Below are 12,448 nucleotides of genomic sequence, written 5' to 3' on the forward strand. Positions count from 1 at the left end.
CAGTTCGCCATTAAGGGGCCCACATGGACTGCTTCGCTGGTCATCCTTCTTTCCAGAGTGAAAATGTACTGAGCTTTTTTTTTTTTTCAGTAGAAGCTCGCTTAGAGAAGAGCGCGAGTCTGGCGCTTTCATTGTCATTACCATGCCCTTGTCGTGGAAAGTCGGAGGCGCCTGTAATACTAGAGCTTGCACGGTATTGTTTCGGTCGTTGTGCAATAGGTTTCTTGAGGTTGGTTAGCTTCTTGGTTTCAAGCCAGAGGTTATCCGGATGCGGGTGCCATGCCGTTGTCGTCGTTAGTGTCGACATGGTCGTCGTCATTTGTCGTTTTTTAGGCTGCATGCTACCATACTTACTGCCGCTTTAATGACTTCTTCAGAGTTGCTTTCTATTTCCCTCTGTCAGAACGTGTCTGGCACATTAGGAAATAAAGTAATGGCACAATTTGGCTTACGCCACATTCTGCGATCATATTTCCTTTGACGTGATCACAATCTGTAAACGACGATTTCTCACATTCGGCTATTCGCGCAAGATTAAGAGTGAATTGCGCTACAAAGAAAATAAAATTCAGCATTATGTGCATACTCTAGCTTCGAGTAAGAATGAGTGAATGAATTTTTTTTCGGATTGCTCCTGGCGTAATTGGGTGAAATGGAAGGAAGTGAATATTCGAAAAGGCGTCAGAATCTGGGGCATCGCACAGTGACGTCAATGCTTCCGTAAGTTTGGCAGTAGAAGATATTTGAGTCCCAAGGACGACGTTTACAACTAACGTGAAATGTTGTTCCTTCTTTTCGTTGTTACGTGCTTTTCTTGCGTTTTCATTTTTTTTTTTCGAAAGGAGCACGTAAATTTCCATAAGACCAATCTACAAGCACATCCTCAGTGAGTGTGTGCGCGCCTCTTACATCAATCGGCAGGTGCCGTTTTTCCGCAAATCTAAGCCCACGTCTCTTCTATAAGTCCACGCGCAGACCCAACGCCTGCCCTGTGTACTTGGCGTTCTTTGTAACGTCCATTTAGCGGTAATATGTTCAGCTAACCAAACTTATTTCATTTCCTGCTAGCTCCCTTTTAAGGCGAGAGGTATTAACTTCGTTGTGCAAGTGGTTCCTTGTCCTTGCCGTCATCGCTGGTGACGCGTCACGGCAGGGAAGTTGCCCGGATGTGCTGCGCGAAGAGTCGCCGGAGCAAGGGCTTCAGGTAGATGTAGGCGTAGGTGTCTCTTGGTGGAGCGAAGCTTTCCTTGCCTATGCTCACGCCTCCCCACGGGTTTCCTGCCCGTCCGTCGGTCGGTTTCTTACCGTGAAAGAGGGCCGACCAAGGAGAAAGTGCAATAGTAAATAATTAGAACACTGTGCTGTAGAATTAAGACAGACACGCAACGTTAACACGAACGCAGACGATGAAGCGCTCCGCCCGCTTCATCGTATTAGTGCTTCATCGTCGGTGATCGTGTTCACGTTTAACTCTGCAGCGCTGTATTCTAACGTACGATTCCAACTAGTCCCAACGTAAGCGTTAATCAATGTACTAATAAACTGCGCTGATTCCAGAAATGATAAATTCAAAACCGGGCCGCTCGCAGAGAGAATGTAACCAGAAAAATGGGCCGATCACGGAGAGAATGTCATCAGAACGAGGTATTTCCCGGAGACTGCGTTATCAAAGGTGGTGACCTGTTGGGGGCGCGTCCTTACACCAGTGAGCGATGTGTGTCTTCACAAGGATTGTGATATCGTTTGTAATGCAAGCCGATCGCGCAAGCAGTGAAACATTCGTAATCCTGACAAGGCTGTCGAATTACATTTTCTCAACTATACCATGAGTAACTACACCTTCCGTTCCTCTTCCTCCGGGTTCGACGTCGGCGTCTCACAGAGTAGACGCAGCGGGGTGGTCTTTCTGCACTGATGTGGTGCAGAAAGTAAAGCATCACGATCGTCATCAGCAGCAGCAGCTTATTTTAGGTCCACTGCATGACGCAGGCCTCTACAGGCGATCTCCAGTTACTCCTGTACTGCGCCAACCGATTCCTACCTGTGCCTGCGGATTTCCTCATTTCATCACCCTACCTAGTTTTCCGCCGTCTTTGACTGCGCTTCCCTTCTCCTGGCACCCATTCTGTCACTCTAATGATCCCCCGTTCATCTAATTTATGCATTACTTGTCGTGCCCAGCTCCATTTTTTTCTCTTAATGTCAGAACATCGGCTATCCCCGTTTGCTCTCTGATCCACACCGCTCTCTTCCTGTCTCTTAACATTACTCATCAAGAACACACAAAGGTCAACGGTCACCTAGCCAGATCCATTCAGCGGGAAGTCTCCACGATCACGTGGGTCAGTTAATTAGGTCGATTCATTGGTCAAGTGTTCGGTCAGAAGCGTTGCAGCGTTAAACATGCATCGCTGTTTCATAGTTCCATGTACACGCGCCTATGGTCACAATGTATTACTCAACACTCACGAAAAGTCACATTAGTCTGCAAGTGATCGCTGCATCAATGAGCACACCATGAGACCACGTGAACCTGTTTTTTCATTCAAACAACAGGTGTAAAATTGGGAGCATCGTGTTTCTTTATGCATAGCATTTAATTCAAACAATTTGAGAAGGCTTCGCTTAATTTAGATTACAAGTGCGTTAAATCTACCGGATTTTTTTTTCTCTTAATGTCCGTGATGGCAAAATGGGGGTGGATGTGAATAGTTTCTATACAACACTATTACACAGTTACAGCATGATATGTCATTCGATCGTTATCACCGGAGCAACAGATGAGGAAAGAGGGCATCCGAACCCAAACATCGTGATGGTTGCCACTGCTGATGCACTGCCAGGAAACCAAGCTAAGAGCAAGAGACCGCTCTTCCGGCCCTTTGCATCCCCCCCCCTACTTTCTTTCTTCAGCGGCCAAGCACTTCTGATGCCTCTGCACTTGCTTGCAAAATTAAAATTTCCGAAGTCACTTCAATCGTAACAAAGGTTACGGTCGACGAGGTTACATTGTGATGGCTGCCACTGCCTAAATCCCTGCATTGCTTTATTCAACAATGCTTAAATTCCCACTCGACCATTTTACAACCTATCACTCGTTCATGGCCTCGAATTTTAAACTTCACCGCGACGTCCGCTCAAACCTCGACTGCCTATACGTTGGTGAACAAAGGTGGGTGTTCTCATCCGTGTACTTTCTTCACTTTTCTTTAATGCGTCCCTTGTTGAGAATACAAAAGCAAAGCAAAAGAAATGCGTAGATTAAGCGGCGCGCCTAGATTAAAGAAACTACGGTATTTGCGCTAGATTGACTCTCAAGCATGGCAGAGACGTCCAGTCTGATTTAAAGTAATGTTACGCAAAGAGGTGAACGTTTTCTTTAGTAAAACCTACGCAGAAAGCAGAAGGCGAATACGAGCCTCGTGAAGCTTAAGTTTAAGCTCTCGCGCCAGATGAGGTAATGAAAAGAACACGTGTCTCTTTTATGTTCTTCTTTTTTCGTGCACTCTAAGATCGGCGTGTGGTTGCATAAGCAAGCTTGCCTAGTTGGGAAAGAGACAACAAAAAAAAGAGGAGAAATACGAGGAAAATGTAAGCGTTCTAGTTAAGGCAGCGAAGCGAAATCCTATTAAAATTTCACGCAGAGGGGCGGACATTGGATTAGCTACATCTACAAAAAGCCCTGCGTACTCGAAGCAGCTCAAGCTAGAATATCCTACTGCCTGAAACCAAGATAGAGTAATTCATTAAAACATTTTGATATAAGAGTAATTCATTCTGCACGCTGTCACGTATTTTGAAATTCCTAAGCAAGCAGTTTTGTCGCTAACGTGCGATCGAATAAATTACAATGGCCGTAGCGTTAAGGTATGGCAGGACAGCATTGTAGGTTGAAGGAACAAACGTGATCGACTGTTTTTACTCGAGGTTGGCTGGAAGCAGCAGATCTGAGCACGTCACGTAGCACAGGTAACTCTAGTACAGGTCTAGTACAGTAGCCCAACGAGTGCCGAAGGAAGAAATGCAATCGAGGATATCACATCAGAGGAAGTTACTATATGAGAAAATTTGAAGTCAGTACGTTACACATATTATCTCACTGCCCATTTTTGACTTGCGAGTGCTAGTCAAATCGGTTCTTATTCCGTCATTTTTGTTCTGCAGATTTTTCTTCTCGTGATCCCAGCCTACTGCGACTACTTCGCTTGGGCACTGAGACGTACACTCCTTCCGAGAGCCCGAGTGCCACAAAGGAATACTGGTTCCCTCGCTGGCTACTAATCCACCAATTGGTTTCTTCATGCGAACAGTAAACGCGCAAACAATGTTTTCACATAGCGGCACGACTAATCGGCCCCTAGAGTCAATGCTATGCCGTAAACGATAAAACTGAGTGACAAAGGTTTCTGCAAGAACTCTTGACACCAGGAGCGGCGAATATTCATATGCGTATCGAATACTTTTGTCCTTAATAGTATTTCACTTGACAATTTTAAATTTCCTTCGACATTAGTTTAAATTAAATTAAATTATGGGGTTTTACGTGCCAAAACCACGATCTGATTATGAGGCATGCCGTAAAGGGAGTCTTCGGAAATTTGGACCACCTGGGGTTCTTTAATATGCACCTAAATGCAAGTACACGCGTGTTTTGCATTTCGTCGCCATCGAAATGCGGCCATCGTGGCCGGGATTCGATCCCGTGACATCGATCCCGATCGCGCGACCTCGCAACCACGGCGGGGCTAGTTATTCGATTAAGACCGAATGTACTAGACTTTAATAAGAGCCACACACATAGTCCACCCGCTCCTTCAAGTACATGTAAGCCAACGAGAAACATTGGAGAACTTTTACTTTTTGTTGTCGTCGTCGTCCTGACTGTTGCGTATACGCGCAGTGGTAGATTGGCCATGCAGTAGGTGGTTAAATTAGGTGTATAAAAACAAGGGAGTAAATTTGAACGTTGGAGCTGAAAAATTGAAATTTTTCTTTGTGGGAAAAAAGCAATGAGAACATGACCGGGCATATAAAAAAATCTAATTATTACAAGAAAGCTATGGTGGTGAACGGGGACGATCAGTCTAACATGGTAATTTATTGGTTTCAATTGGGTAATTTCCATTGCCAAGCAAACATTTCTGTGGCTGAACCCAATAATAAAGGCTGCAAATGATAGGATCACGGGCACTGATAAATTAAGGCCAATATTGCGAAGCGGGATTTCCAGTAATCGTTTTCTTATAACAGATAAACCCTGCTCGTTTTAAACCTTCACAGACCTGCTTCGTCACCTTCCATCTCCATAGACACTTAAAAGCAGAAAAATATTAAGTATTCAAATCAAAGTCCTTACTTTATTATTCATATTCGATTCGTAAACTTCACTGATCGTACACATATACTTGAAACACAGACGAGCAATACACACAAAATGACTCTTGTGTTCACTGTTACTGACGAAATTCGAAAAAGAAAGCTTTATCACGAAACGAGACAAGCGCGGGCGCATGTCCGGTAGCTGTGGAACATGTTGGAACCTAGCAGACAGAGCTTTTCTGCTGGGTCCACCGTCAGGCACTCGAAACGTCCATTCTTGTTCACGGCAGAGAATACCGGGAAGTTGACCTGCAACAGTGAAAAGAAAGACCTCCACCTTCAACGTTTGGCATTCCTGATAGACGGCCACATAACGCAAGAGGGCAGGATAGGCAATCAGTCTATCTGAGAGCCAGAACCAGCACAGCTGATATAAAGTGAACACACTCTACGTAGAGTAATGTAGTAAACTGTGAATTATTGTAGCAGTACCGGAAGTACTACAATAACTTCAAGAGTAGCACGTCCGAGTTTACGCATGCTGTGCGCAGTGGGTCGAAACACCAGAGTCGAAACATTTGTGGTCTCGCCGAAGGCCTATTTTCATTCTTGCTTCGTTGACGGCAAGGCATACTAAAAGCCTCGGATAGAAACCTGTAGTTATTAGTTCCTTGCAACGTTTTGTTCCTTGTTTGGGGAACGAATTTCCAATGGTTAAGTGAAATTTATATTCAGGATGCCACAGTAAGCCCACGCCCCCTTCTTTCTGGATCTGCCAGTGGGCAGAGCCCACTTGCGTTGCTTGCGCGGCCGGGAGTCTTAAAGCTCCTCTACCGAGCTTCTCGCCCACATGGCAGAAAGCCTTCTGGTCGAGCTTTACTAAGGCCCAATGCATTAGAGTAGTTGCAAAAATCATGCATGACATTCAACCCCATTGCACCAAAAATACTAAGTCAACAAGAAGCAAAAAAAAAAAAAGGTTCAGCCGAGTTTTTTTCCACATAACTTTGTAAGCGAGAGTAAAGTGAACGCATATATATAAAAGGAAGAATGCACGCGCAGCGCCACCTGGAGGAAAGCCACATATTTTCCCCGCGGCGTTCATCGACACGTGCCTGGTACTCGCCGCATCGCTGGCCGACGGGGTACTCCCGGCAGCCGGGCGCGTTGTGCTGCACGCAGTCGAGCAGGCACTGCTGCATGCTCTGGAAGAGGCGCAGCCGAACGTTGACGCAGCTGCCCTCCGGGAAGCCCCACTCGACGCAGCTGCCGTTGGCCGGGTAGAACCAGCGCCGCTTGACGTGCTCTCGGTTGCACGGCACCAGCCGCGCCGGCTCCCGGCACTCGGCGCGAGCGCCCTGACCCTGGTGGAGAGAGCGGTTCGAACCCCCTGCACTTCCCATGCGATAACAGCGCGGGTTCATGTCGCACAGAGATCTCAGCTGCGAATGAAGTCCTCAGATTCGTAACGCACGCCAGCGCCATCAATTAGGGCATATGATGTTTCCAATAACGTCCGCCCTAAATTTATTTTCATCCAAGTCGTGGTTTACCTTCGCAATTACCTCGAAGTATGGCTATTATTATTTTTTGCCCTTTGTTGTGCGCCTGACGCAAGCTATGCTCTGCCAGGCTTCGATGTCCCTGTGTTTATGACAACCTGAAGCCACGCCACGCACTGGAGTGCGTCAAAGCTCAGGGAGTGCTACAGATTCGCTGCATCAAAGCGGAGCCTGATCAGCTGAGACGATTGAGCTATCGATGTCGCTGTGTCTTTCGCACTCTACAAAGGTTGGTAGCATAGAGTTTCTCACTATATTACCTAGAGGGAAATCTGGCACTGCTGCGCTGTGGTATGCATGAGAATGCCGGTATATTGTGACTTCGGAATGGCATCGTTCTCGAAGAGCCAGGCAAGCACCGTTCCGTCTGTCACAATGATTCATTTTCTACTAAAACTGCAAGTAAAACGCTGTTTTAGCTTTAATTTTAAACAAAAACATGTTTTGTTTAACTATAAGAACTTGTTATTGCGTGTACAATTATATATACGTAAAAAGTATCAGCGGGCCGCTAAAGTTGGAGGACAGACGACAAGATTCGCGCTCGCTTTGAAACAGTTTGTCGCCTATTCTTGCTTTTCTTCCCTAAGTCATGCATTGTAGGTGAGTAAAGATGCAATTTGCGTGAATGGAAACACTTTATGAAGATTTTACTTTAAGAACGCGTTATTTGTGTAGCCATATCCACGTTTTAGACGAAGCCTCTTACAACACCAGCCAGCACAGGCCTCGCAGACACATATACCGTCAATCTTATGACGGCAAAGCGCCCCTTAAGAAACTCCCATAGACGGTGGCGCCAGATTTCTCTCTAGGTGTTATACTGAGAAACTGTATGGCTGGTAGGGCTCCGGCTACGTCACTTCCGCTAAATTAAAACAAGCGCGAAATGAAATGGCCATGGTCGCAATCGTCTGCCCCTTTTTCTACTGCAGCTAATCGTGGTATATACAAATCAATTTCCTTTTTCAGGCACACAATAAAAAAAATTAAATTATGGGGTTTTACGTGCTAAAACCACTTTCTGATTATGAGGCACGCCGTAGTGGAGGACTCCGGAAATTTCGACCACCTGGGGTTCTTTAACGTGCACCTAAATCTAAGTACACGGGTGTTTTCGCATTTTGCCTCCATCGAAATGCGGCCGCCGTAGCCGGGATTCGATCCCGCGACTTCGTGCTCAGCAACCCAACACCATAGCCACTGAGCAACCACGGCGGGTACACAATAAACGGAGCATACATGATCATACATAAATCCATACATACATACATAAATCCATACATGAAGTGCGTTTGCAATAAGGCATGACAAAAAAAATTAAAGAACGTCGTTTAGACAAAGGACAGGAGCCACTTGTTTCTTGGTAGACTTGACTGCCACGGCAGGAACGTCAGCGGAAGTTAACTCGAATCACTCGCACACCGCGGTCAATATACGTGGACAAAAAGCAAGTGCTAGTGCGTCCTATTTGCGAACTCGCAAACTCTTGACAACAGACCGACTCTCCAACGCGGCAAACGCGGCGGCGTCTTGAGCGGCGCGTCCTCACCTGGCAGGCGCCGCGGCAGTGGCCCAGCGAGCGGAAGCGGTTGGGGCCCTCCAGGCACCCAGGCGGCGGCACGCTCACAGGCGTCAAGCAGCGGCGGCCGTCGAAGAAGAACGCCGGCCACCGACTCGTCTTCCCGGAACACGGCGTCATGTGAACGGGATCCAGGCAGCGGGGCTCCATCTGCCGCTGTTCGAGGGCCGTCGCCAACTGTGGACCAAATCACATATTGCACTCGCATATTCAAGTGCAAAAAAAAAAATAACAATAATTAAAGTAAACAAGGTGTGTCTTGAAGGAATACTGCGGAGTGCTCAAGCGAGGTGATTCGCGAACCGAAACTTATTTTTCATTAGCGGCCGGCTACTGTAAGGCAGTCATCATCACGCAAATCTCTAAATACGTACAGCACTATTGTGCTTACTCTTGCGGAGATATACGTAGTTCGCACGACATTTCACGTCTGTCATTCTCAGAAACAAGACCAGCGCTTCTTATAGGTGAAGAAAACCATGTTAAAGAGCAGTCAGTGGCATTGAGATTTGCAGCTTCGTGTTTTGAACAACATTCTCTTCAACAGTGCCTGTTTGGTAAACCTTACAGACATGGTGCTTTTTCCCAGCTAGTGTAAATGAAGGCGCTAAAGGTGCCGGCGTTGCACCGCGGGCTAAATCGTGCCATGGGTGAATATAAAGTGCCTGTCGACAAATTATATCCATTGTATGAAGTTGTACGAGTGTTGTGAGGATTGGGAGGTCAATCCCATCGCTCGTAATCAGTTGTCAAGTTTGGACTCGGGCATGAATTAGAAGGTAGCTGGCCTATGCCGTCGTCCAACTTATCCACGCTGAGGACGTTGTTGAAGGGAAGGACTGCTTCTCATCGAGAACGAGGAATATGGGTTTATTTACAGTATCTACATCAGGACGTTGCAGTTCATCAGTCTAGCATGACTGCGAGAGAAAGTACACTAAGCAGCCGCACAACAGCGGTTTATAAACAATTGGTCCTCCCTCGATCCCAAGGTGAGGGAAACGTTCGACCAGTCATCGTAAACGAGTAGCCTCTCTGCCGGAGAGACACACACTCACACACACACTTCCGCACAGGTTCACGGCCCCCACCGATGTCAGACGGTCTTCGCAGAGGGCTTACGTCAGGAAAGGCGCCTTTTATTCCCCGAGCTGACCCCCGCAGCGCGGCCGCCGGTTGTCCATTGTCTTGCGTCTTGAACGGCGCGTGGGAAGGGGGCTCCAACTGTGTTCCCTCGGGCACTCCCCCGCTCGCGGCAGGCCAGATCGGCGGTGGCGTGTTCAGTCATAAAGCCTGGTTCGGAGAACACATCTCGGCTCCCGCGACGAAGAGGCGAGGACGCGGCATTGTCCTCCGCACACAGTAGATTTAGTGACGCCGTTTGGCTAGAGCGTAACGGTGAGTTATTTCCAAGAAAAGTTGACGCCGCTGTCGCAACTGGCTGCCAAAACTTGCACCTCAGCGGGCCATTCTTAACAGTGTGAACAGGCCACAGGCCGCTAGAGCTGTTGTAGGCGTACGACCTGCATGGTTGCTTTCATCGGTAGTATAGCGGGCCGGGTGAAAATGCTTCCGTAAATAAAGAAAGGACGAACAGGAAAAAAAGAACGGACGAAGCACTGTCCGTTTTCTTCTTCTCGTCCTATTCCATGAGCTGATTTAACTTCAACACGTGCAACCGGCCCAAGTTAGTACTTTTTTGCAGTTCATACTGCCGTAATCTCCCTCAAGGACGTCGCAGCGCTGACAGTCTGCAGTCTGTCAGTTTCGGCTTCATGTGAGCCAACCTGTGCAGCTCTGTAAAATGCACCTGTAAATGCTCCCGTCTAGATTCCAGAGCTCACCATCCGGTGTCTAGAGCTGCTTTTATTCGGCGACATGCGATCATGTCCCTCCAGCTTCCGTGCTTCACGCGGTCTCTTTATATAAATACATGTGGCACCTAATGTTGCTATATCTGATTACTTAGCCCCTTTTCAAACTCCACCGTGAATCTCCGCGAAGCCTGAGCCCTTTTCTTTGATTGCTGCCACAGTCGGCTAAATTCCTTCGCACGCGTCGCCAAGCAACGGACAACCAAGTATGGTAAGGTGCAGCTTGACTTCCCGAGATTGAAAGCGCGCGAACGAGATCTCGCGGATCGCGGATGTGCGCGAGGTCGTCGCGTCGGCTCATCTTCAGCAGGGTATATATAGCTTATGCTGCGCTTCTACATCCAGGCTGCTGGAGGCAAACCGGAAATCAGCGGATCGGATTTAACGCTCAGCCTTTCATTTCGCGCTGCCATATAGTCCGCGACGACTTCAGCGCAAGCCGTCGATCCCTGACGTGCGAGACCTCGGTCGCATACTTGAAGAGGAACTCGAGACCCACCGTGTCGTTGCCGCTGTCATCTTCGCTGGCCGCAAGCTGCGTGTAGGTGCCGATGTCCACGGGCTCTCCGCTATCCGCGACGGCGGCTGGCATCGTGCCCGCAGGCCGCGAAGGTGCCGCCGACTCGGCCGGCGGGGCTCGCTCCACTGCTGGCGCCGCTTGCACCGGCGGGGCGGCGGCCGCCGGCATCGACAGGTAATCCTCCTCCTGCGGCCCCGTGCTCGCCGTCTCGGCCGTGAACGCCGGCGTCCCGTACATGTGCACCAGATTCAGCGCAAGCGCGCATCCGAGCACCGCCACCGCAGAGACCAGGAACACGATAACCTGTCCTCCGAAACATGGATTGCGGTGTTTCAGCGTCACCGGGAACGAAAATTCAAGCACTAGCGCCCGTAGTGACGTTGGTAACATCGGATGACGCTCTGTTTAGTGAACCAGGAATGAGCAATGTTCTCCTGCATAGTATCATTGTTATTGCAACGAAAACAGGAAGTATCATGGGAAGTTTTCATCGCTGCGAAAACCTTTATGCCAAGGATAACTACAGAACGTAATATGGGGACCGCGTGGCTTAGTTGAACTGTCATTTGGCAGTATCCTTTTTCCATGTCCGAAGGCACGCTGCACTTGACGCGTGTTTTGAATTGATTATTTCCGGCATTATTTAGGAATGGCGGCTTCGTGCAATATTTCTGTGTCACCGTGTGTCAGTACACTCAGTAGTCCTTGGAACAGCCTATAAAATGATCCGGCGTCGCTGTTTAGCGTGTCCAAGATTCTCACCTTCTTGCTGGTCAGGCGGAAGCCGACTGACGACGTAGTGGGCAAGCTTTCCATTCGCACATGCCTGGGAGTGTCCTCCTCCGCGATCAGCTGCTGCTGCTCCATGGCGCGATATCACTTGTCCAGGATCGGCGCTGTTCGCGACGTGTCCACTATACGCAAGATGGCTACAGAATCTAACGGCAGCAACGGATGGCTCGTGGATTCCGCGCCCGTGCTTCGACCACCCAACAGCTCGCGCCGGCGTGCACGCTTTCCGGCATTTTTCTTCGTCTTCGGCGTAGAAGCACGCAAGTTTGCCACGATACCCGCGAATCTAAGTTGCCAAACTGCGCAATTCGTATATTTAGCATATTCTTGCTATCCCGTGGGCTCAGCTACAAAAAAAACAAAAGATTGAATAGGTGAACACCGTGCCGTGTGAGCATGACGTGGCTGTGGAGATGTGAAGATGACGTGGCTAAATAAGCCGAGGGTTCAGTAAGAGAGAGAGAGAAATGAGATGGAAAAGTAAGGTTTTGTTAGCAGCACAATATTTACCTTTCTCATTTCCCCTCAACGTGACCTCACTTTAATGTTGTTTCTTCTTTCAGTGGAAATGGAGGGGAGCTGTTGTCAACCCATACTTCCAGTCACTGTTCATCACTTTTGTTTTACAGTGTAGTAGATGGCTGCACGCGGCTGTTTTTCTTTTTTTTCGTGCTCAGGAACGTGATTGGCATTATTCCTTTCGCACTTATCTCTACTGCAATCACACCATTTGCGAGGTTCGAAGGAAATGACTTTATATACGCTCGTGCAAGTACGTCGGCGGAGCACACATCGGCTC

At 48.2% G+C, this 12,448-nt stretch overlaps 1 protein-coding gene across 1 annotated transcript; it reads right to left on the reverse strand.

Moving 5' to 3' along the window:
- Positions 1-5,337: 5,337 nt before the first annotated feature.
- Positions 5,338-11,933, reverse strand: LOC126541990 (uncharacterized). Its single transcript, XM_050188958.2, has 5 exons — positions 11,620-11,933; positions 10,837-11,160; positions 8,434-8,640; positions 6,435-6,683; positions 5,338-5,628 (listed from the first exon to the last, which is right to left on the reverse strand). The coding sequence occupies exons 1-5, from the start codon at positions 11,722-11,724 to the stop codon at positions 5,485-5,487; spliced, it is 1,029 nt and encodes a 342-aa protein (XP_050044915.1). The 5' UTR covers positions 11,725-11,933; the 3' UTR covers positions 5,338-5,484.
- Positions 11,934-12,448: the final 515 nt, after the last annotated feature.

Source organism: Dermacentor andersoni, chromosome 2 (assembly GCF_023375885.2).
Source record: "Dermacentor andersoni chromosome 2, qqDerAnde1_hic_scaffold, whole genome shotgun sequence".
Lineage (NCBI taxonomy): Eukaryota > Metazoa > Arthropoda > Arachnida > Ixodida > Ixodidae > Dermacentor > Dermacentor andersoni.

Excerpts from the sequence above, each read along its gene's own strand:
- LOC126541990 (XM_050188958.2), bottom strand. The coding sequence starts at position 11,724 with ATGGAGCAGCAGCAGCTGATCGCGGAGGAGGACACTCCCAGGCATGTG. Across the intron at positions 8,641-10,836 it reads ATGACAGCGGCAACGACACG|TTGGCGACGGCCCTCGAACA; the intron begins GTGGGTCTCGAG and ends TTTGGTCCACAG. Across the intron at positions 6,684-8,433 it reads ACTGCCGCGGCGCCTGCCAG|GGTCAGGGCGCTCGCGCCGA; the intron begins GTGAGGACGCGC and ends TCTCTCCACCAG.